We start from the raw sequence: 27,099 nt of genomic DNA on the forward strand, positions 1-27,099 counted from the left end.
TCAATCAATCAATCAATCAATCAATCAATCAATCAATCAATCAATCAATCAATCAATCAATCAATCAATCAATCAAATTTTACTTCTAACGCGCTTTTACAACAACCACATGTAGAAATAGTAAGAAAACATCAGCTGAACATATAAATGGCATGCAGTTTACATTTTAAAAAGAGACATAACTCTCATGTATAAAAGGCCAAACTGGACAAATGGGTCTTTAGCCTGGCCTTGAAGAGGGGCAGCGTTGTGATGGAGCATAACTACAGGGGAAGATCATTCCAGAGTTTGTGTGCTGACAGTGATTTACTCACCTCAGCATGCTGGATGCTTAGAGGGAAATGTGAAGAGGCTCAAATTAGAGGGAGCCTTACCTAATTGCTGCTTAAATCAGCTAATAATACCATGACTATTTGGAGACTTTTATGGAGCATTGGAATTTCACCCCCAGACAGCAAGCACCTCTTTAAATATGAGGGAAAAATGTGGTGTTGACATTAGAGCAAAATACATATATACATTGTTCTGATTCAGTTAAACACTGTAGACATTGAACTCTCTGAGGCAATACACCCACCATAAAAACAGAGGGATCCAAAGTACTGTACTGTTTTGCCAAAAACTAAATCTAAATTGCGATATATTTCAACTATAATTGTGATTGCAATTTAATTGACTTTTAACAACATTTAAAATAAGAAAGTGACCTGGTTTTATTAATCAGAATATTAATATTCAAGAGAATAGCTCATTGAGTTGGACATCAATCCTTGTTTAACTTAAGGTGCAACCAACAAACAAATCTATGTATTACACAGCTTGATCGCTACTTAATGCTATGGTGACATTCCTGAAAATTTCAGGTAAAAATGTCTTGATTACATAAACTCTAAAACAAGTAATAAAATTAGATTATCTCACTGCTGCAACTCTTTTCCCTCCCATGTGGAGACAAACCCACTTTAAACATATCACTGACACCTAAAGGACGTGTCTTATCCACTAATTGTTATGTAGCCAAAAATTGCAGACCTCTGCGATTTGGAAATTGCGTTTTTTTTTAAATGTGATTAATTTTCCAGCCCTAATCCAAAGCGACACACATATTTCAAAAGTACATTTTACAACAAAATGCACTTTATTGTCAAATTTTTAGACCAATGATGTCTCAATTTTTTTGATTCGCCGGAATAAATGGCAAGATCAGATAAAACTGTGATCATCAAAGTCAGCACAGCATGGAGTGAGTTCGTTTTTATTTATTTATTTTTTTACTTGTGGAGAGAACTCAGAACAAGTGTGATACTGAAACGAAGTATCCATGTGTTCGATACCATTTCTCTTTCAATGATGATGTTTGAACAGGTTTAAACACATTTTTGCAAAAGAATATCAGCCCATTTGTCAGTGTTATGATGTGCCAAGGTTGCAGCTGCCTTCTGTCATACTAACGAGACAGGCATCAAAAAGAACAAGCAAGACAGTTCAATTGGAAACACCTGGCCTACATTAAGTTCTGAGAGGTGCCTGAAACACATCTGAGATGGAGGCATAGTGTTAGATTTGACCAGACAGGCTGCTGCACTATATCATCTGCTGGCTAACACTCCCAATAACAGCTGAAAACCATCTCTATGAAATATTTGAAATGGTGGAAATTATTAGCAGGAAACTTTTTACTGACATTAAGCGAATCTTTACCAATTACTCTTAATGTTTAGACCTCTACCTATTTTTGAGTTCATTCAGCGTATGATGTCTTATTCCCGTTTGCTGAACTCCAAAAAGTGATTAATTCACAATGTGCAAAAAGACAATCCTATGCGACATTTAGACTGACTTCTTGAAGCTGTTTACAGCTTCCTTGTGTCCAAAGTGAATCGCGAAAAAACACATCAGAAGGATTCTCTGTGAGAAAATGCCAGGTACTGTTGTTGTCTGGGCAAGTGATTCATATGTGGGTTGGGGTAATTGTTTCCATCACAATGCAATTCTGGAAAATTTTCAACTTGCACAAATACTTGATCTCAATTGTACAAAATGATCAATTAAATTATGTATTTTTATATCTCTTTACATATCATTAATAGGAAAGTTGAAAAACTGTTTCTGCTTTTATCATAAAACATAATTCTTTAAAAATTGTTTTATGAAATAAAACAAATGGGGCAGTGTGTCCGAAGGGAAAGTTTATATTTTGTGTTCGTGTTTGCCTTCTGATAGATCAACTTTGGGCTTTAATAAATAATCAGATTTTAACTGTAAAAATCACATAGAAACACACAAACCAAAACACATGTATGTGTTGGGCTTTTTAAACTTGTTAAGCTTTTCAGGAAGTGTTTTCGGTACATTTAACTTGAACATTTATGTCTTTGATTTTTGTCTGTATATTATATGCTAATTCTGAGCTGGTGTCCCACCAAAACTTGTGGAGTTGGGTGTTTAGCTTTAGTGTTCCAGGAGTCTGAATACTTTCACAAGGGGCTGCATCTATAGCTTAGTTCATCACCCATAAGTTCTAGGAAACAGTTTTTGCAACCTTAAAACAGGGTCTACATAAGTGTAAATCACTACAGAAATATGGTGCTTATTCTAAAATCCAAGTAGGGCTAAGGGAAAGGGAAGTGCAAGGTCAGTGGGTTAGGGTCACTCTGCAGGGTGCAGGAAATTACTCCAAAGGAGAACATGAACTGGAGCAAAGGGACCTAAAAGACAGGGCAGAACAGAAACTCCAAAAGTGCTCCCGTGGCTGAGCTCCAGCATAAACATAGCTCTGGTTTCTGCCCCGGAGTGACAAGGCTCGACCTTCCATCTCCATAACTGGCCTTAGGTCGATCAGAGACTCCACTCCATATCCCTCCGGGCTACTCTCGTAATTAGGACTTCCTGCCACAAACTGAACTAATTTAACATGGAATTAGTCACATTTGTGCTCCGGATTCGGAAGCAACCAGACCAACTTGTCAGACATTTTCATTTTGATAGTCCCTCTGCTCACGCCGCTAAGATGATTGATGACAGATATGACTTATGCAGTTATGTGTAAAAAAAATTCTGAGGTGTGAGAACCACAGTGCTTGTTATTTTAAAGCCGCTGCTGTAGAAAATGAATAAAAGTATGTAGGAAGATCTGGGGATAAACTGGGATAGAAACCCTAATTGTTCCTCAACAAAGTGAATCTGTAGCTTCCTGCAGAATCTTTTGTAGTTTCTTAATGACTGCATTCGAGCGCTAGTTATAAAATGTAAAATATTTCAACAGTTAGACATCCTTTAACTGAACTGAAATATTCTTTGTGGATTAGAAGTTCTTTTAAATATTGTGTGATTAATGATGCTTTAACTCCTAGCTGGTTTTATTCCTAGCTTTCCCAAAAAATATCAAAATCTCTTGTGTTGTTTTTCAGCCATATCACATATCAAGTCACATGGTATTCTATATCCAGTGGTGGTTCTTGTATGCGTGGGATTTCCTCCTTGCATGCCATGAAAACTCAATAGTATTTTTCACCTTTTGTTGTTAATTGCATAATACAATACAAACATATATAATACATATAAAATACAAGCTTCTGCAGAAATAGTGAAAGTTTGTTCAGATGTAATTTCTTTGATTTCCCAGTGGGGCGGAGTTAAAAGTCAGACCAAGCTAGGTAAAGGAAAAAGAAGACACTAAAATGCAAAAAACCAAAAAAAAACAAAAACAAAACCTGTGCTCACCCCTTGTAGGCACTATATGATTTCTGGGAAACACGCAATGATGTTCCTATATGTAGTAACAAAAAGGGATCCCCTTCTTGCTACATCGAGTTGCCAAGTCCTTATTAACTGCAAATGCATAAACCCAATAGAAGATCTGCTCAGGGCATAACTGACACATCAGTATGTACTTTATTGTTTTATCATCGTTTTTTATTGTGTTTGTGGATCCCTTTCTAATGGCACCCTGGGCAACCGCCCGTTATAGCCCATTTCAGACACAGCTGATGTATGTATGTATAAATCAGCTTTTTGTATGAAGAAGCAAAATTAATTTTCTTGGCAGTATGAACATCTGGCCCAAGTATCATGGCAGATTATTAGATAGCTTCTGAGATATAACTGTCTGGACCAAAATGGTAACAGACGGCCAACAAAAAAAGAAAAAAAAGCATACAAGGAGAAAGAGAGAGAGACAGAGACAGAGAAAGAGAGAAGCAATTAGACATGGTCATGTTATCACAAAGTGTGGATTTCATTTTGTTAACATTCCTCCCATGACAAGAAATAATTAATTCCCATCAATTAGACCACAGCTGGAATGGAAAGTAATGGTTTTTGTCCCTCTTCCAGCGGAGCGAACGTTGCGAAAAGCACAATGAGATCAGTGATGGCCCTGTCTTGACAGGACATTCTAATTCTGTCTTGATTAAGGTTCTCATATCTCATATGACTAGACAAAGCCTACGTTTTAGTGCAGTATCGCCATGAGTCAATCTCAAACAAATTACTGAAATGAAATCGATGTGTAAGCACCTGTTGAAGTTGGGTGAGTCAAACCAGCTGTTTTGTGAGAACAGAGTGTATTCTCTTTCTATAAACACTGCTTAAGCAAACCTTCCATCTGAGGTCACCGAAGAGCCTCACCTCTACTGAGGACAGACAGACAGACAGCCAGATACGCACGTGTTTGAGGAGGGCACGAGGAAGAGGAAGGATAAGGAGGCCGCTGAAATGTGAAGAGGACAAGCTGGGTGAGCCAGAGGGAGGACAGACTTGTCTGCCAAGTCTCCCCTTCAGGGATAAATGGAGAGCGCAAGGGGACACAATACGGCACAGATAAAAACCAGCGGAGGAATGAGGCTATAAAAGGAAGCAAGGGACAGTGCTTCACTGAAAGACTTGGGAGGACAGGGAGGACGGAGACTCTGGAATTCTTTCAACACAGCCTGATGGGACTCCTGTGTCCCTTCATTAATCACTGTGGCAGGAAATAAGGGGAGCGGATATACAGTCCAGGTAGTATGGAGGGATTTTCCACTAACTTTACGTCTAAACTTCATTCCAAGTCAAATAATGACTCCTGGAACCAGGGCTTCTAACAGATTACTGGAGTGCTCACTTAATAAATAAAGATGGACAAACCCAAACATTAAGTTTCAATATATAACTATAGCAATCTGGGGTTAAGGGTCTTGCTCAGGGACCCAGAGTGCCAGCTGTGGGGATTGAACCAGGTACTTGCAACCTTTCTCAGAGCGCAAGCGCGCTGCTCTGACCACTAAGCCACCACTCAGCAGAAGGAGCACAGGGAGACTAACAAGGGTGGACTGATTAACATGAATGGAGCTGAACAGAGATACTATTAAGGAGAAGTCTTACAGAGCTCTAACAAAAATTAATACAAGGAACAGAACACGAGTACAATTATAAACCAAACACAAACTAATAAAACAGTAAGGCAACGTCTTTAAGAAAAAGAAAAGAAAATGAAGAAAACAGAGAAACCCAAAAACCTAACACCTGAGGATCATGACATGTATTATTTCTTTAACACTGATAAAGATTTTAACTTTTTTTACAATATGTATAGATCATCACTTCAATCAGATGCCTGCATTGCAGTGTGAATAGTTATGGCTACTTCCCAATACCTGCCCTTAGAAACACGTTGGTAGTCTTATTTATCTGACAGATTCCAGTTTCTTCATGTTAATAATAAATCTTTTTCAAACTCTAGGGTTCCTTGTGGAGTACCACAGGGTTCAGTCCTTGGACCCATTCTCTTTACTATATATATATGCTTCCAATCGGTAAATTATCAGACAGCATAGGATTAATTTCCACTGTTATGCTGATGACACTCAGCTATATTTATCCATAAATCCTGATGAATTCAATTATTTACTTCGACTGCAGTCATGTCTTGATGACATCAAAACTAAATTCTGACAAGACAGAAGTTGTCATCTTTGGACCAGAGTCCTTAGAAAATACACTTTTTATTTAATCACTTAATCTGGATGGCATTAACTTGGCCTCTGGTAATAAAGTTAAAAATCTTGGTGTTGTTTTCGACCAAGACATGTCATTTAAATCCCATATTAAACAGGTTTCCAGGGTTTCCTTTTTGCACCTCTGGAATATTGCTAAATTTAGAAATATTCTGTCTAGGAGTGACGCTGAAAAACTAGTCCATGCATTTGTTACTTCAAGGCTGGACTATTGTAATTCTTTACTATCAGGAAGTCCACAAAATGCAGTTCAAAGCCTTCAGCTGATCCAAAATGCTGCAGCAACAGTTCTGATGAAAATTAAAGACGTATTGTATTTCTCCTATTTTAGTTTCATTGGCTTCCTGTTAAATCAAGAATAGAATTTAAAATTCTCCTTCTAACGTATAAAGCCCTTAATAATCAAGCTCCATCATATATCAGAGCTCTGATTACCCCGTATGTTCCTAACAGAGCACTTCGCTCTCAGACTGCAGGTCTGCTGGTGGTTCCTAGAGTCTCTAAAAGTAGAATGGGAGGCAGATCCTTTAGCTATCAGGCTCCTCTCCATCTCACAGTTTTGATCCATGAGGCAGACACCCTGTCTACTTTTAAGACTAGGCTTAAAACTTTCCTTTTTGATAAAGCTTATAGTTCAAGTGGCTTAGGTTATCCTAAGCTAACTCTGTAGGCCAAGGCAACTGGAGGACATCAACTCTCTTCTGGGTTCTCCTACTGTTCTCCAATTTTGCATTATTAGTTATTTCAACTTTTAAATTTATGTTCTCTCTGTCTCTTTTTTCTGTTCATAGGTACAGTTGTCTAGCGTTCTGTTAGCTGTGAAACCATCCTGGAAGGAGATCATCTGCCATCACCCTTTTGTGGTATTTTGTGTCTCTGCTCTGTCTTCTCAAACCGAGGCAGATGACCAGTTCACACTCAGCCTGCCTCTTCCTGTTAAAGGGGAGTTTTTCTCTTCACTGTTGCTACATGCATGCTCAGTATGAGGGATTGCTGCAAAGCCATCAACAGTACAGATAACTGTCCACTGTGGCTCTGCTGGATTTCCTTAGATAGGAAACTTTGTGACCAATTATTGGATTGGTCACATCCATCCATCCATTTTCCAAACCGCTTAATCCCTCATGGGGTCGCTGGTGCCTATCTCCAGCGTTCACTGGGCGAGAGGCGGGGTACAACCTGGACAGGTCGCCAGTCTGTCGCAGGGCAACACAGAGAGACAAACAACCATTCACACACAAACTTACACCTAAGGACAATTTGGAGAAGCCAATTAACCTAACAGTCATGTTTTTGGACTGTGGGAGGAAGCCGGAGTACCCAGAGAGAACCCACGCATGCACAGGGAGAACATGCAAACTCCAAGCAGAAAGACCCAGGGGTGTACTTGAACCCAGGACCTTCTTGCTGCAAGGCAACAGTGCTACCCACTGCGCCACTGTGCAGTGTGTGTATATATATATATATATATATATATATATATATATATAAATAATGTTTTTTTTGATTGGATTGAATTGATGATGTGATGATGAATTGGCGCTACATAAATAAAATTGAAATAAATAGAAATTTTAATTAAATGGAAATTACAATTTAACAGTAAATATAATAAAATGTTCAGAAAGTAATATGATATAACATCTTCAAAACTCTTACATACTTACTCAAATCCCGTAACTAAACTAAGCACAAACTAAAAACTAACACTAAACACACTAAAAACACCAGAAAATGATGCAAAACAATGCCTTGAAGACTTACTGAAAAATTCATTATCTTTAAAAATTAGTACAATTCTGTTTATTCTTTAACCAAACCTTAAGACTGGAAGTGAACATTTTAACATCAGGTATGGTCTTAAAATCAGACACTAGTCAGTTCAAGTTTCAAGGCTGTTTGTGTGACGGTCGCCCTGTAGTATGGTATTTTACAGTCCTGATTTGTGGAGCTTCTGGTTGTGCTATTGCTGTTCCGTCTCACAGCAAAATTTATGTAGTGGCTCAGGTGATGAATGACCAACACATGTGTGGATTAATTAAAGAAAACAAAAATTGCTAAAACTATTAAAGCTCATTAGTTTATATTTCTTCAGAATGGTACCGAATGATTCGTTTTTTATCCACAACTTTTATAGCTCAATTATATAGAGAGCTAGTATGTTTATTTCTATTAGGAGGGGCCTGTGACCATACCATGGAAGTTTGATATATATAAGTAAAACATCATAGAATGCATGTATAGCAGGGCTGCCTGGTTCGGTATGTAATTTCTGATTAATTTAAAACAACTGATATTACTTTGTATTATTGTTGAGGATTTAGCTCTAATCCAAGATATTTAAATTCTGTAATGGAATGGATTTATTTAATTTAGTAAAGTGATATTTAATTAAACTTTTAAATTGTGTTTCCTTTTTAGGGAAGCACATAGAGACCGTTTTTGAGATATTTAGAACGAGCTGATTTTGGACGAGCCACTGTTAGACATCAGACATGCAAGTGGACAAAACCTCTCCAGCTTGCAGAGATATAGACATAAAAAAATAATCATTTTCAAAACTATCAAAAGGACTTACGACATCCAAGGTGGTTAATACTGCTCGTCATAAGCAGGTGACCAAGATATATGCCTACACTAGATCACAACAGTTCAAGACTATCCCTTAAATCTAGAGATCTTAATATTCCTTTGCAACATTGAAATTTCTAAGATTTTACCGCAATTGACTTAGGGCAAGAGCGATACAATCAAGAACTGGCATTCAAAGCTGAGTTTGTGCTTTGGTGCTGCTAGTTGGTTCCCAGTTTTTAGCATCTTCGGGTTTTAGTGTTGCTTTTTTCAGATGATATCATCTTGTTGGCCTCAACTAGGGAGATTTAAAATAAGTTTGAAACAAACAAAGCCATTCATCACAATGAGGCAGACTGATATTCAAACAACCAATAGTGTTTTGCATGCAGGCCAAAAATGTTTGCTTTATGGTTAAGATGACTCGTATAAAACTGCAAATTGGACTTCTTATGGTTTTCTTTCAACATTGGCCGTAGATTAATTAGTGATTAACTGGATCTCCGCTGCTCCTCCAGAGTTGGCTGCTTCTCTGGTTAATGGTCTCCTCGCAGTGCATGCCAGATTAGGTGGAGAGCCGTTTCCTGATAGGTTTGCAGTCGTGTCGTTTGAAGATGATGGAATGAACAGTGGATCACGAGATGTTAAAGCGCTTGGGATATTGTTTCATGACCTAACTGTGCTTTAAACTTCCCCACAACTTTATCCATGACCTGTCTGCTGTTTCCCTCGGTCTCCACGATGCTGTTTGTTCACTAAAGCTTGTCATTATGTGACAACATGTGAAAGACTTCAAGTTTATGAATTGTTCTGCAAGGAAATATAAAATGTGATACCGTTGAGAAGCTCTCATTGGACAGAGTTAACTCTGTTTTCAGTGCAGTAAATTCAGCAGGGGGAACACTTTGTGGGATCCTGCATGGCTGCAACCACACCCCTCTTCCTTTTACTGTTTAGCAAGCCCCTCTGAATAATCTATTTTCTTTTAGCACATTTCTGCATGCACGCAGAACGTTCCCTACAAAGCAGAACGTTACTAAGCCCGCACACTTATAGAAACACTCCACGATATCTGCACGTGCAAGGAAAATAAGGCTCACACATTCACATGTTTACGTTGTCTTCTTTTTTCGTTTTAGATTTTTTTTTTCTGTTCATCTCGGCTCCCCTTGATGTTTTCTTTGTGTTCCTAATCATTTCATTCTGTGCTAATTAGTCAATTGGTCTCCCCGCTTAACCTTCCTTCTCAGCTGCACCTCATATCCCCTGATTGCCACACCTGTCGTCAATGTCATTTACCACAGATCCCTACAGTTTATAGGCACTGGTTTCCTAGCTCTTCACTGTTTTCTTCTGTTGACTTCACGGTCCCTGTGTCCCTGCCTATTCTGCATACAAACATTTCTGTTCTGTCTTTTTTTTTATTAAAACCTGGTCGTTCCTCTGCTCTCCATTTGGGTCCTTCCTAAACCAAGTCATGATATACTTGTTCTTTTCACTCTTTGCCATAGCATTTGGTGTTTAACGTTGTGCATGCATTCTTGTTCAAGAAAGGTATTTGTATACCGGTGGGGCTAACCGCCAAGTGCAACAACGCTTTCCTCTCATTTACAATGCAGCACTGCAGCAGAGACTAATCAAATAATCAGCACCAGAAAGTCATGTTTTACCAAACAATAAAGGTTACCTCTAACAATACTTGCAAACAAAAGAAACACAAAGTCTACGGGCATATAAACATCTAAAGCGCGTGCCTACCTACAAAAAAAAAAAAAAAGAAGCAAGAATGCAGGGAGGTCACAGGGTTCGCCTTTAAGGTTAGGCCAAACACATCAGTGGAAAAAAAAAAATCGCCAGCTTCAGACTTTTGCAGTACAGCACACAGATTGATGCATTTAACACACACACAAATGTCAGGGAAGCCGCACAGTTCTCATCCCAAACTGTGGCTTCCTGCATGACGGCACAATGGGTCCTTCCCCTAATTGTCACAGCCACTGCTTTGGCCATGTTTCTGTTTTCTTATCATAGGCAGACATCTTCTCGCCCTGGAGGTGCACCTTCCTCTCCGATTAAACAGTAACATTCAACATGTAGGTCACGTGTCTGCTTTCCATTTGGTAGGGCTATCCCATACAAATCTCTTATTCACACACACACAGAGGTTTAAACCTTTACTATTAAGGCTCTGTGAGCACTATAAGATGGATTCCCACTGATTATATATATATATATATATATATATATATATATATATATATATATATATATATATATATATATATATATATAAATATACCGTTGTGCACTTATTTTGACCATGTAATACAATGGGATACAACGGCAAAAAAAAACATGCATGTAGGACCAACATTCATCACAATCATCCACTTAGAGACGGAAGAGTATGTCAATTGTTAAAGCAGATGTTGCTGTGGGGCTTCCAGGTAGAAAACCGCAGCCAAAAATGTCTCTTCCTCTGCCTACATTTCTACAGGTCACACATCCTCTGCCAGTATCGCCTCCTGTGCCTCCGTGCACGCTCACGCGCATCTTGAAATCTATTCTCAAACACATGAAATCACATCAAAGCGTCTCAAACGCAACAATATAAAACATCCTGTTAGCATTTCTGCCTCAAGAGCCTTCCTTCCTCTGCCAACAGATGCTGATAAACGATATTTTTCTGCAAGTTGTATCTGTGTGAATCAGGGGTGGCAGTTAAATACATACATGTAATCATGTTTTGGTTCAAGATTTGGTTTTCCCACCAGAGTACAACATCTAATGTAGATACACAGCAGGAAACCCGGCAAATTAAAACATGTTGAAAGGGGACAGCATACATCAAACGAAATATGCTTGCACAGATTGGTCTATTAAGGAGAAGATAAGTGTGAAAAACCAACCCAAACCACCTCAGAAGGAGCGATTGCTGCAAAGTCAGTCAATGCAACCAGCTGACATTTCTCTGATTTACATATTGGCATTTCATGATTAACTAAATACGACTGTCGATTTATAATTTGGGTTAAAGTGGCCTAGATGTAATTTGATCTGAATCTAACAATATTATTGGATTGCACTGAAATAAATTGCATTGACCGGATTTGAATTTAGACCTCATGTGATTCTTTTTAACTGGATGTGAATTTGACCTCGTCCTGTGTGTCTTGAGATGGACCTTTGGAACCAGTCGATTTTCACCTTGGTCAAACCTGACCACCCAGAAAGAAATTCAAAAATTCACTGGAAAACGCACAACAAGTTACACACACGTTACGTTGTTGTTGCTACAAAAAACTTTGTTTTCACGGACAAGTGTTGCATACTTAGGAGTTGGAAAATACAGACTGTATCGGCCACATCAGTGCTCTCCTTCTATTTGACGTAAACTGCTTACATGGTGTGAGAGCCCTGAGATCTAACAACAAAAATACTAATAGGAAATGTTTTTTTTTTTTTTTGGGAAAAAGTATTACTAAATAGGGCACAGAATTTTAAGAGCTTCTAAATCAACTTGTTTCCAGTAAGTTTAGGGTAATTTTCAATTGAACTGTTAAAATTTCATATGACTTAGTACTTTCAGGTGAAGAATATGTTTAATTTGCAAAAACATGAAATTCAATTGATTGGGTGACCAAAGTGAGGCAATCATTCTGAGGTGCTCGTAACGCCAATGTGCATGTATGTTCCTTGTTAGTTTCCGCTTGCTGGCTGCGCACGCGCTCTTCTAACGTATCCAGTTAGCTTAGCGGTTAGCTTTGGTGTTAGCCATTCATTCGTTAGCCATTCATTGTTGCTCTGCTGCTCTCACCGTATACTATTAAAATGGATAAGAGTCACAAGAAGCAAACCCGCCTAAAAAGTCTATGGCCTCAGTAGAAAGAAATAAGACCAGAGTGGATTTGGGAGATTTTTTCTCATGTGTTACCCCTGAGAAGCGGAAGAGCAGGTAAAATGGTCTTGTGAAGCCGCAGTTATTCAAAAAGGGACTTGGGGAAACGTCCGGAAAAATCACATAATCACTTTAAGTATTATGTTGCATTTTCACTTGAGGTCTCAGTCTGAAGCAAAAACAGTTTCAAGTACACTTGACTAAAACGCACAAACTCCCTTATATGGACAATTTTGTCTTTCACATCAAACAAGTTGATTAGGTGAGACCACAGTTACATATTCACACAGGTTCAGTTTGGCTTTTCATCTTAACAAATTAAATATAAGATTTACATGTTCTATTTAGGGGCAAAATGGGAAAAACATTTAAGGTGTAAATACTGCTTTACAGTACTATAGCCAATATATATATATATATATATATATATATATATATATATATATATATATATATATATTTTTTTTTTTTCTTTTTTTTTCTTTTTTCTTTTTTTAAATACATCTAAACTTATGAAACAGCACATGGAATTGAAGCTGCAACTTTACAACAAAGCAATTTAATGATTCAGCTTGTCACATTTCCCAATCCAACTCTTTTAAAATGTGTCCAAATCCAACTAAACATCTGTTTCATTTCAGACCTTAAAACCACGTAATTCACATAATTGTGGTTAAAGGTCAGTGCACTTTCTTACAGGAAAAGATGAGTAATGTCAAAAACTGATAAAATCTGGATTCCAGATCAATTATCTTCTAATTGAGCTTAGAAGTAGGAAATACTCTTTAAAAACAGTTATGTGGAAGGAATGTGTGTAGTTACTTACACAAACAGAAGGGGGAGACAAGACTTCCACGTTTCAGGCGTTTTAACTGAATGACTAATTGACAAAGAAAACCTCTTAAGCTTTCTGAAACTGGCTATTTAGCATACTGTCAGCCACTCAAATAAAACGACGAGTGGTTAATAGGTTAAATAATGTTGCATATTTACTCGTTTTGGTTACAAATCTGATGTGTACTTTGTCCGGACATCATCAGAACCATTAGGTCTGTAGACCTGCCCTGAATGGGACTAAATAACCGTATTCTTGCATGATAATTGAAGAAATCAATGGTTCAATTAGGACTTTTGTTTTGACTGCTGCATGACTGCTGTCACACAATAAATAATAAAGTAGTCTAAAAAAATATGATTGCACACTTCCTGCAGTTAATAACCGGCAACTGCTGAAATGAAACTAGCGGCCAATTCACCTTCTAAAGAGATCAATCCATACCTCCCCACTGTTTGATGGAGAAAAACAATTAACCAGCTGCAACAGTTGCCAAAGATGTCATAAATCCATACAGGCATAATTCTGATATTAGTTAACCACAGGTGATAACTCTTTGTTTTTCGTCTTACAAAAAATCTATGACTTCAATATTTATTTCCCCTTTTTTGCTAAAATGACATGAGGGATGTTGTTAATATGACTAATGAAGAATCTTACCTTAAGTAAAATAACTCCTGATCTAAATAATCGTGTTAAGCAACATTTTCATTTGGAGTTTTATTTCAACCTAAAGAGTATAGGCAAGGCAAATTTATTTATATAGCACATTTCAGTACAGAGACAATGCAAAGTGCTTTACATGATTAAAATATATGGGAAAAACCAAAAAAGCATGTAGGAATAAAATGTAGAAACAAAATAGAACATTAAAAACAGTTGGACCAAAAAGAGTTGAGCTAATGATGTTTCAGTAGAACAGTTTAACTAGAACAGTCAAAGGCAATCCTAAACAAATGTGTTTTTAATCTTGATTTAAAAGAACTCAGGCTTTCCGCACTTTTACAGTTTTCTGGAAGTTTGTTCCAGATAAGTGGAGCATAGGAACTGAATGCTGCTTCTTCATGTACGGTTCTGGTTCTAGGTATGCAGAGCAGACTGGAGCCAGAAGACCTGAGTGGTCTGGATGGTTGATACACTGATAACAAGTCTGTGATGTATATAGGTGCAAAGCCCTGCAGGGATTTATAGACTAACAGGAGGATTTTAAAGTCTATCCTCTGAGATACAGGGAGCCAGTGTAAGGACTTTAGAACTGGGGTGATGTGCTCTACTTTCTTGGTCTTAGTGAGAACGCGGGCTGTATAGGTTTGTATCCAGGCATCAAAATGCACAAGTAGGCAAATAATTATCTAGGTTAAACTGCATTTTTGTTAGAAGGCCATAGATGTTCAGATTTCAACTTGGTCAAAATCCCTCGCCATTCCCTATGGTTTTCAGCATTTCCGAGCGATGTGTTTCTGCAGAATGAAAGTAGGAGGTTTGAATGTTTTTAAGTGTTTCATCTGCACAGTGATTGGTTAATTGGCCCTGTTTTTGTTACTTTTTCCTCTGTTTTCCCCTCTTTTTTTCTCACTCTCAGCAGTTGCATGGTTGGATGAAAAGAATTAAGGCAATGTGTTCCTTAGTTATGAAGTTGTTGTTTCCGAATTCTATAAAAAATGGAGTCAGTTTATATCGTGCGCATGTATAAATAAAATATTTATAGTGCGTCATGTAGCAACGCATACTTGACCTTCATCCAGTCTGGTTTTGAACAAAAGATGCACTTATAAGCAAAAGATACACCCGTGGTGACATGCTCATCTAATCAAGTAATTGGCTTTACTTAGGTTAAACGCCTTCTTAACTCTGTCTTGTGGTGGATGTACCTAGTTGGCATTTCTGCCTGTGGATGTTGATATCGCATCAAACACATTCTTGTACAGACAATTTATCTGCAGATGAGGAAAGAGAACCGGTCGTCAAAATCGCTTCTGTATGTTTTTTTAACAACTTCTGCTGCATTTCTGCGTTAGCAACCAACTGCAACAGCAAAAAAACCTCTGTCATACAGCTTAAATAAATTAAATCTTATCTTTCTCTGTGAAGAGTGACAGACTTAATAGTTTCCATGCCAATCTTTTTAAGCATAATTGAAACTTTGGTCTAGGTGCTCACCTGCTAACTGAGTGAGTTAAGTCAAGCGCAGGATATTTAAAATGATGAGAATCGCAACTAGAACAGCCATGAGAAAAATATCTTGAGAACGGCAGCTTCAGCGAACGGCGAAATTCCTGATTTAAACGTCACACAGAGATGGATGGTGGGAAACAGTTGTACACTGGTTTGGTTCAAAGATGAGAACCAGTCCCAAGAGGCAGATTTAAGGTCTGATATTAAACAGAAACATATTTTCAAAGGCACGGCTTTAAAGTGAGAAATTCGGAGGCAGATTGGAATCATTAAAGCAAACGCGTCATTTCTCCTAACCCTTTTCAAACTAATTTGGGCCTTCGAGAGTCTGTGCAAAAATCTTCTGAAATAAGCCACTGACTGGACGTCACCAAGAAAATGAAGCTGTTATTAAGGGTTTTTTTCCTCATCACCCATTTGACAGTTAACTTGTCTGCAAAGAGCACGAGTTGTGCCAAACTAAATTTAGCCAGCTGTATCCCCGGTGTCTTAAAGACAAGCGACACAATACACAGAGCAGCTGAGCTGCGTCACACGCTTCTAATAAAGAGCTGGGCCAATTTGATAAGAGCTAGGGACAACAGGGCCTTTTCATCAGACTCAAGAAAATAAGTTTTCATCTGAGAGCCTTGAGGTATGATATTAAATATCTTGGAGGGGCACCAGACAGCTGACTTGCAGCAAAAATAAACATAAAAGCAAAACACATTCACATGGTGCATGCAAGTGAGTAAACAAAGCATGCACTTCTGTGTCACAGTTTTAGTTTGATATAGACAAGCCTAGTTACTAAAATGCTACAGAACACAAGTAACTGTTTCTGAATTCTTAGCTTTGTGCGACGGATTGGTGGATAAAATGAGGTAATCTGGAAAACTTAAATTTTACTAATTGTTTCCATCTTACAAGCTGTTCTATTTTCATAATACGGGATTCTAGAGTACACCCATCCTATGAGATGAGACAAAAATTGGGTTTATTAGAAACACATTTTAGGCATATTTTTGGGAATGGTGGGAATATTTGTTTTACTAAACACATTTTCACAAACTGTCTTGCAGAATCTGTATTACGTGCAGAATCAACACATTTTCTCAGCCTACTCGTCATATATTGACTCTTGGTCACGTTCCCTTAGAGTCACATGTTGACGCACGGGGTCTGCGTCAACATGTGACATCTGCAGTTATGTGCATTTTGATGACATCTGTAGTGAAAAGTATGCATGATATATTTATAATCTCCTTTCAGGGAAGGTAGACATCCTTCTTTTTCTTAGTTTTGCCAACGATTTCAATGTGTTCTCAGAAAGATGTGAAACAGCTATGTTGCTACGCCGGTTGCCAAGGACGTAGCCATATACGTCACTGACATTTGCCGATTTCCACTTTCATAAAAAAATTAATATAAAAAAACAAAAAAAAACAATGATGTTTGATGACATCTCTAGCAAAACGTATGCATAATATATTTATAATCTTTGTTCAGGGAAGGTAAACAATCTTTTCTTGTATTCGTTTCGCCGACGATAGACATGAGACAGATATATTGCTATGCTGGTTGCTAAGAATGCAGTCAAAACCATATTTAACAAAAACATCACAGTTATATGCATTTTTGATGACATGTCTTGCGAAATTATCTGGTTTGCATTAGTTAATTTAATTGAAGGTTTTAAACGTTTGACATGTTAAAAAGAAATCCAGACTCAATAGTTTTGGTATTAACAGGATGCAGCTTCTTCTTTTAGCATCATTAGTGGCAAATGGCTACCCAGCTACATTATCTCACTGTGAATCGCAAAGGTTAATATGACCTCCCTTACACGGTCCACATTTTTCAATGCCCGTGTGTTGTCCATCAGCCTAAAGCCGGCTTCACACAGACCCCGTCCAGTGTGCGCTCCATCATAATCGCAAAATGTGCTGTGCGGCAATCCATATTGGATGTGTGTAGGATCTGTTCCTGCATCCATCCCTGCCCCCTTTATTTTAAAATGTACCGTCAAAATGTGATAGAGATTTAATTGCTATCATGACATATAAATGCAGCATTCCACCTGTTTTGCAAAGGGCACATTTCTGATTAAGCTGATATCACAAAGTTTTCTTGCCTTAATGCATGTTGGTGTCTCTAAAAAAATGCTTTTTAAAATGTCATATTTAGTGTGTATTGCAGTGAAACAGGTAACATTTATGTTGTAGCTATCATATCAGCACTGATAACCATAACATAGCCACACATTTTTATATATATTTATTGATCACCTGAACAGTGCAAGTCCAGTTCAAGTCCAGTGCTCTGTACATAGTCAATGAGATCCCTAATGCTAGGTTTATAATCGCCGCATTGAACAGGATGCAAGGGTGCGAACACCAAGTGACACAATCGCGCTATCCCCGCCCCCAAGCGCGGGCCCCCTGAGCTGCTACAGCACGAGGTTGTGCACCTTCAAGTTTTTGTAACTTGGCGCGGACCTCCCGCGCAAGCCTCATTCAGAATGGGGGGATTCAAAGTAGCCCTTGCCAAAACAAGTTTGCGTGTACTGACATCAAATGGCCTAGAAGTGTCAAGTGGCACAAGTTTAAAAGGTATGTTGTTGTTGCTTTTTCTAAATTATAACACCATACACAAAATACTGGTAAACTTTCAGGACTAGTGTATTGACCAAGTTTATGGGTACAAACAAGGATTTCAGTTCCTGTTTCCATCACTTGCAGCACAAATCAAGTCTAAAACAACAGCCCACTTTATGTAACGCAATCAGCTTTATTTAGCAAAGAAAGGTGCTTTTTTAAAAAAAAACTTTTATTTAAAAAAAGATCCCTTTGAGCTTCACAGACAGGATGTATTCCCCATCTTCATGTCTTTACGTCTTTCTGTATGCAGCAGGTGAACATGCTATCTTCTAGCCCTCCATTGATTTTTGTTTAACTGCACCAACTATTCATCTTGATTGTATACAATGCTGCATGCAGCCATTTTGGAAGTGTGACGTCAACCGTTTCTTCTTATTTTACTGCATTTCCACTGGTTACGTTCAGTACTGCCCCCGCACCTCCCCGGGTTTTTGGCGAATGCTAAGTCTGTGTCAAGTATAAATGTTTACAACCCATCTATGGTCTGCACAGACCAGTTCGACAACCCCACGCGCGATTATAACTCAGCCTTAAGTGTTCAGGTAAGTATTAGACAACATAGCTGCACAAAACCCTATAGCTCCTCTAGTTAAACAGCCACTGTGCATGACATTGTTGCCGTGTGAACAAAAAAACCCATTAAGAATCAATTGACCAAGGGGTTACTGATCTGTATTGTTTTCAAAATGATTTCATTTATTAAAACAATAAAGCTATTCAACTAACCAAGTCCTATGTGAAAAAATACTGCTCCCCTTAGGCTAACTTGTGCCACCTTTGGCAGACACAACTGCCATTAATGATGCGATTAGTGACAGTGAATACAGAAGGAATTTTGACAGACTCTTCTTTGCACAACGGTTTTACTTTAGCCACATATAAGCAAGAATAGCCTGTTTAAGGTCATACTATAGCGTCCTAACCAGATTGAAGACCAACCTTTTACTAGGCCACTCCAAAACATTAATTTTGTTTATTCATATGTATTAACATTGGCATTTTTTTTAAGTTGCTAAAACAATGTAATGGAACAAAGAAGATAAAGTGGATTGAAGTGTTTATTTACTAAGAATGTATACGCTAAAAAGCTCAGCAAGATGCAGGAGGGAAAGGTCATGACCCCACCAGCCCCCCAACTTGGTGCCAGGTCAAGGGGTCAGACATAACCAGACTACAAGATCTCATTTCTTTTCTTTGACTTTTTTTAAAAAGCCTGAAATAAAAAAAACAAAACAAAACTCTGCTCTAAACTGTAACATAACTCACTTTTCCAGCAACTTTTATTCCCCCCCCTGATGTTTTCTGTATGCCACTCATGCCAAGAAACAGAAGAGCCCTCCTACTGGAGGAACTCCCCAACCCAGCCCATCCCACTGGCAACACGCTGAAGAATCTGAACAGCTCCAACCAGGACAATCCCCAACCCAGAGGCATGGGATTGATTTTCTGTCATAACTGTCAGCAGGCTGGATTATTGCAGTGAAAAAATAATGATGAGGTGGGAAATAAAACTTACAGCCTGTACTCCAGAGGCGAGGATCGCGAGGGAGAGGCAAAGAAGCAGCAGCCTGTTGATTAAAACACACTTTTATAAATCCTAATAAATAAATATGGTGCTTAGTATGAGCTCTGGAGGATGTTGGTGATGTGTTTACCTCAGATGTGTAAGCCCTCTGCCGTCCTGCCTTTGCATGGTCCCACTCGTGCGGTGCGCAAACTCAAGTCCCACGCCGCTTCTTCGCTTTTGGAAGCTCACTTAAAGCATGTTTACGCGATCTGTTACAGGCAGAGGCAATTAGTGTTCATAATTAGCGTTAAAAAGGCGTATGATCCACAAATCTACGCAGCCAGAAACGTTAACCTTTTTAAACAAATAAGTCTAATCATATCTCGTGTGCGTCCCCGCGCAAAACATAAACACCTATCATGGCGTGCAATACCGCAATTATCTAAATGTTTTCTTCAATCTAGTGGCATAAATAAATAGAAAACCTGCACAAACCTATGGTCGCCTCAGTTACGCGCGTCGTTGGTGAAATAGAGGTGTCACGGACTGGAGAGAGATGCTTTGGTTCCAGAGCCAGAAAAGTCACAGAACCGATAACCAACGTGACAAAAAAGCTGCTCCCAAATATCCCGCAAAAAAGCCCCAAAGTGTCCCGAGCAGTTGCTCTCCGTACAGAGAAAAGTCAAAGTGTTTGTAACAAGGTCTGCCCGGGCGAGAGGGTGGTCGTTTTGGAGGAAGGTAGGGGGTGTGGTGCAGCAGGAACAAGAGCAAGTTGCATTGATCAGAGGTTCACATCGTCTCGGACAAAGATGCAGCCGAACGCACCGTCCGCGCTCCGCAGATAAACCGCGAGTTAAACCGAGGACAGAGGCTGAGGCGCGGGTTAAAGGGGAGGCTGATTGTGCGCGCCGCAGTTTCCACGATGCTGTTACCGTCCGGCGCGCTGCCGCCGCCGCTGCTGCTGCTGCTGCTGGCTCTCTACTCCAGCTTAGACCTGACATGGGCTGAGGTGAGTGCGGGGACGTTTTTGTTCAATTTACATGGAAACCGGTGCTAAAAAGCTTAACCGGCATCGTTAAGCTCTACACGCGACTTTCTGCTTTCATGTCAAGTCTTGTGATGCCATCACAGCACAGTTCCATCATGCACTTAATGGACAAACTATTAATAATGGGGACTTTTATGCTAGAAACATATTTGTGCACTGACACGTATGATCATTTTATTTAAATTGTGTCAGAGTTATTTTTTTAGCGACATGCTTCGTTTTTCTGTTCTGAAACTTTCTGCTGGAGTCTGCTCAGTTCAGCCTCCTCCACCTCTGTTGGAGGGAACCAGGGAGGAGGAGGGAAGAGGGTGGGGCACATAGGCCTCCAGTAGCTGAAGTTTCTGTGTGAGACTGAGTGTGCTCTCTGTAGAAAGGTCTGGCAAAGTAATAAAAGACACTGAGAACTGTGTGCAGTTGATCATACGTTGTTGAGATAATTTAATAATGATGTTCTCTTTCGCTTTGCACAGTAGAACACTAGAAAAAATAAAACTTGCATACTTATGTGTCCCTATCATCCCGTGTTACTGTCATTTGACTTTAGTGGAGGTTATCCTTCATTTAATAATTTAACCCAGTGGGTCAATCGAGTGTTGGTTCCTTCGTGAACGCTGACAATAACACATGATTGGGGTAGGAGTTTCTGTCACTTGTGCCTCCAATGTTATTGGTTTTGTTTCATCTGCATTTAACTGGTGCCGGTTGCCTCCATGTCCTGTGCATTGAGTCAGCTATAGGAGAAAATATGGCTGTGCAATATATGTATGTATGTATGTATGTATGTATGTATGTTCTCTTATTCAAAGTACAAAATATCTATGCTGATCAAACCTGAACTTAAGTACTCCAACAAGAGCAGTGGTTCTGTAAAACAGAGGTCAGCATTGACATGATTGGATTTGTTATGTAAAATTATTACACTGCAGATAAGGTGCATTTGATAATTTCTATGGATGTTGGCTAATTTCACAATGGGACCTTTAGAAACCGACCGCAAGAAGCATGACCACGAGGTTATTTAAAAGTGTTTTTGAATAATGAAATCCATTCATATTCATATGAATGGATTTCAAAAAAATCCATTTATATGGATGGATATACAAAAAAAATTAGCTATTTTTTTGCTGTAGGATCCTACAGTGGTCCAGCTAGGGCCCATTCAAACATCCACTGCCTCTGACTTGGTATCCTGGTTGTGCCCCCTCCTTCTGCCATCCCACCCACAGGAATACATTACTCCCTCCCTCAACAATGACCATTCTGTGTCCATGTATGGCACTTTATCTGAAAAATTAACTTCATACATAGATTTGTATATTATGCTTGCCTAAGTCCTCAGCTTTTGCGTCCTCAGCCACCCATGATTTAGACATATCCCTAACACTGCTAACACTGTGCATAGAAGAGGGAGCAAATGTTCCCGTTCTTGTTTACTCTAGTAATGAAAGGTAACATTTTATTTCTCTTCATGTTTACCCCTAAGGTATACTACCCAGGGTAGAAAGCCATGTTGTCTTTATTTAAAACTGCCTCAACCTTTTGACACAAGTCTGGCTTACTTTCAAGAGATTTCAAATGCTTCGACAAGGGTCTTCATTTGTCAACTTTTCAAAAATTATTGAAACTGAGTTAACAAAAGAGTGGAAAAAAATACACACCCCATTCCCTCTGAATCATGAATCAATTTATGGAAATAAATGGTCCCATAACACAAGATGTCATATTTAGTTCCTGCCCCATGATGAAACTTTCTCCTATTTAACTGCAGTGAATTACTTGCATTGTTTTTCTTACATGGGGCATCAGTCTCATAAGACACTAAATGGCAACTAATTATATATATATATCCCAGAATACACACCACGCACACGGAGCTGATTTTCTGAGAGATTATTGAATGGAGGATGAGTTGTGGAGGAAGGAATCCAGAGAGGCTGTACCGGACTGAAACAGGAGGTGTAGATGGGAGCAGGAGCTGAAGGACCGGAGAGAGTTCTTGGAGATGCAGGGCTGCTATCAGACCAGAGATGCAGAGCGAGACAGTTCTTGAGATGCAGGGTTGCTGTCAGAGATGCAGAGCGAGACAGTTTTTGGAATGCAGGACTGCTGGAGCACAGGGTAGCAGGCAGTCCAGCGACAGAGCAGAGACCTTACTTGAAGCACCGAGGTAGCAGGAAATCCAGCAGCTAGCAGAGACCTTACTTGAAGCACCGAGGTAGCAGGAAATCCAGCAGCTAGCAGAGGCCTAACTTGAAGCACAGTGGTAGCGGGAGATCCAGCAACAAAACAGGGAGCAAACTAGGCTGACAGACGTGGAGACTGATGACGAACCGGCAGGGAAGAGAAGACCGAGGGAGGCTTTTGTAGGGAGGTTGGCAGGTGGAGTGAGTTCTGACTAATTAGTGCCTGACAGGTGTGACTGAATGCAGAAGGAGTGGAGGGTGAGCTGAGTGAGAGGAGGAGGTACTAGAAAATAACCGGGAAAACAGCCAGCCCAAAACTAAACCATGAATATATATATATATATATATATATATATATATATATATATATATATATATATATATATATGACCATAAAACTTTTCTCACATATGATGTGACATTTATCCTGCACAATTTCCCTGAAAAACAAATACATATACCAGAAAGTATAAAATAAAGAATAAAAAATCATCAGCCTTGTTGCATAAGGAAGTACACTGTTACCTACTACTGTCTTTTAGAACCTTTTAAATACATTTTAGTTTAGTCTATCAGCATTCCAGATTTTGATGTGAGAATATCTGCCCACTTTACTTTGAAAATGTTTATCACATTTGTGAGTTCATGTCTTATGCAAAGCCCTTTTTGGTTGACTCCACAGATGTTTCATTTTAGTTCTGTGCTCTGTCTTGGATATCGAAAATTAATATTCTTCTCTCCTCAAGCTATTCTCTTGTTTGTTGGTTTTTATATATAAGTAGGGCTCCCAATGATGCTTAAAAATAAAAGAAGAGGTAGAAAATGTGTAAAAGTCATGAAAATCAAACAAGGAGAGCTGAACTTTAATTCAGGTTAATCATATTTTCCCATAATAAATAGACTCAAAAAGACTAGATGCTGACAGGTGTTTAGAACATTGAGAGTCGCTGTAGACAGTAGTTTCATTATCTGTAATAGTCCATCTCGATTCCTGGGACATTTATGCAATTATACATATCAAGTTGCACTAAGCAGCCTTGCTTTTGTCTACTATAAACTTAGATTTTAGATCCACAGACATGTAACAGACCCAGAACATCTGGACAAAGGAGTAGTTAGTATCCGTACAACTTGTCACTGATCAGATGACACCAGTGAAACTGGAGTATTTTAACATTCTGGATTTATTGTTGGGAGTTGAAAGTTTTCCCATCCATGCATGGGAGGTCCACAGCAGGAGGTTTTTGATCCTCTTAGACCTCTCATCGATCCAAAGCCACTCTCCTGATCTTTTATCCACGACAGTGGAGTCGTTGTTTCAGAACCAGACTCACAAACTGATTTTAAATTTAGCCGAACGTTTAATATGATTCTTGTGATTTCCATAATAACCCTCAGTTTGTTTGTCTCAGACATCAACATGCAGAGACACATAAAACTGACGGAGAATCTAAATCTCTGAACTGGGTCATAGTCACTAAGCTGCTGGGAAGAGAAAATTCAGGGTCAAGCAAAGATGCTCCCAAAAACTGTGATGGCATCTGACCCAAAGCAGGTCAGTCTGATGTTGGGAAATGGTCCAATAGAAAGAAGGGAGGCAAAATTACATCCTCCTTCCCTCACTTATCTATATAGGTGAAAGAACAGGCTTGTTTTTGGCTTTGGGTAGACCTTTGCTTACTATTCTTCAACAGTAACTGGATTCTGTATTAAGTCTTTTATTTGATCCCCACAAAATGGAGTCTCTCTCCCTTGGTAGGTATTTAATCTGGTTAGAATGAGGCATGAGCATTTCCTAGAGGAAGAAGAGGTCAAATCAACAAATTCCTGGAATGAGTGTTCTTTGTGCCGGATGTCAGATGGACGGATTGTGAGACCGTTGCAGCTATTGGAAAAGATGAGCTTCTCTCCGCTGTCCAGTTGAAAACTTGCCTCTGAATTTTTAATGGTAGCTTTAACACAACCCCAAAGTGACTGACAGAGGCAGCATCTATGTTGTTCCTCAAACAGCTCGTTGAAAGCTAAGAGTTGATTTGTTGTTCTTGCTGTCCATAAGCATTGACAGGGCACGTCTCATCCTGTAGACAGCCCTCCACAGGGGCAACAGCTGAACCTGTCCCTGCGACCGACCACCAACCAAGCGAAGCAACCCCAGGAGTCCACAACCTGTCTGTTGTAAAAATGTCTAAATTTGGAAGAGTTGTGCCCATCCTCTTGTTTTAACAGGCATCTCTGAGTAACAAAGATAACTCTCCCCCGACCTTGTTACTCAAAGAACTGTGGCAGGTATGTCCTATTTTCAGCTCCGCTTGCCTGAGTGTGTGTTCCTTCTTTCTGTCACCAGAGGATGAAATAAGTAGTTTAAAAGTTGTAAATCCCCGTTTCAATTCCCTTTGGCCCAACTCATGCATCATGTGAGACGCGCTTCATTCAAATTTGTCTTAGCTGCTGTTTTCTTCTCTCACAAGAAAACACCTGTTCTGTCCTCCACACTAATATTTTCCACTCTGAGGAGCGACTTGACCCTCAGCCTTGGGATTGGTTAATTTCCTGAGGTGCACTGCGGTTGCTGAAAAGCAGCTTACCCATTCCCGTGTGTAATTGGTGAGTCATAAATGACATTTGTGGTTTGGACAGAGATGGTGTAATGGATATGTCCATTTGACATGGAGGTGGGAAGTGAAGAGTGATGGAGGGAACGACTGCCAGAAGACCATGAGGGGGAGGAGGAGAAAGGGTTGTGAGATCCTTAAGTGGGAGAATGTGTGTCGGAGCCAGTGATGATACCCCATGACAAATCCTTTGGTCTCACTCTATGTTCCTTGACCAGGACTTCCATCCTATGCTGCCAAATTGTTCAAAGGAAGGAATATAAGATGGTGGCTATTGTGTCTTTAGATTCATGGTGTTCTGAATTTTTTCTTGTTTTGTATAAATCTTGTTTGCATTTTCTTCCAGTTGTTCCTTTTAGGATGGGAATGCTTTGTTAATAACGTGTTGAGACATGGGTTCTGTAAAACAGAAAGGCTTGATGGTGTGTTCATAGCTTTTCCAGAAGAATAGAGGCAGAATATTGGGAAGTGACTGCTTTTTTGTCTCTATTGGTCATTTCTACAATTTGGTGCAGTTTAGAAGCCGAGCAAGTTCTGAATTTGGAAGCAGCTCTTCATTTTCATGTTAACTCATCCAGTAACCATTTGTTCATCTATCCATCCATTGTTTTCAATCAGTCAGAGATTAAGCTGTGGGGGTTGCAGGCTCTGGAGGGTGAACCCATATATCCCTCTCTCTAGTGACACTCCTCTGCTTATTCTGATGTATCCCAAGGTATTCACAGACCTGAAGGGAAATTTACATCTTCCAGCAGGTTGAAGATGTGCACCCAAGGTCTTCCTCAAGTGGGATGTACCTGGAAAATCTTTTAAAAAGAGGCTCCCGATGTGCTTCTTTATCAGACGCCTGAGGAACCACATCTGTCTCCTTTTGATCAAGAGGAAGCTTGTTTTAACTGCTTGTATTTAGAGTCTTTTTCTTTTGGACTTTTATCTATTTGCCATGGTCAAATGTGAGGTTCGGAACCTAGATTGAGGCTTAATAAAGAACTTCACTTTTTTGCCAACTCTTCCTTTTCCATAGCAAACTGTAGCAACATCTGCATGTTAGGAGATGAGTCCATAGTTCATATATCAATCTCCCGCTTCATCCTATCATTGCTCTTGGAAATGACCCCTGGATACCCGTACTTCTCTCCTTGAGTGGCAGACTGACCCACAGCTCAGAAGAAGCAATCCACCTTTTTCCATTTATGAACCATAGCCTCAGACTGACTGTCATCCTGCCATCTTCACAAATGGCTGTGAACCGCTCTAGTGCATGCTGATAGTCATGGCGTGTAGACGCCAAGAGATCCACATCATGTGTAAAAGCAAAGCTATAACTCTGAGTTTCCCAGAGCAGACGCCCTCCTCCCCATGACTACAACTTAGGATCAAGTCCAAAAAAACAAAACAAAGAGGATTAGTGACAAATGACAGCTTTGATGGAGTCCAACCTGCAACAGGAACAAATTATACTGTGTCAGCTGTGTCGAGAATGTGGACACACCCCTTGTCTGGGTTATAGAAGGACTGGATATCACTGCAATCCCCCCCCCCCCCCCCAATACACACACACACACACATACAATATCCAGCCTTTTATACATGTATGATAGCGATGTTAGCCAAGTATAATTATACACAGATTTC

The 27,099-nt window shown here is 39.4% G+C and overlaps 1 protein-coding gene across 1 annotated transcript in view; it reads left to right on the forward strand.

Annotated features, from left to right (window-relative positions):
- The first annotated feature begins 20,117 nt into the window (after positions 1–20,117).
- Positions 20,118–27,099, forward strand: part of LOC105934894 (collagen, type IV, alpha 1) — a 60,478-nt gene continuing 53,496 nt past the window's right edge. The window contains exon 1 of the mRNA XM_021322820.2: positions 20,118–20,630. Within this exon, the coding sequence (XP_021178495.2) occupies positions 20,544–20,630 (87 nt within the window). The 5' untranslated portion in view covers positions 20,118–20,543. The remainder of the gene's footprint in view (positions 20,631–27,099) is intronic.

Source organism: Fundulus heteroclitus, chromosome 7, assembly GCF_011125445.2.
Source record: "Fundulus heteroclitus isolate FHET01 chromosome 7, MU-UCD_Fhet_4.1, whole genome shotgun sequence".
NCBI lineage: Eukaryota > Metazoa > Chordata > Actinopteri > Cyprinodontiformes > Fundulidae > Fundulus > Fundulus heteroclitus.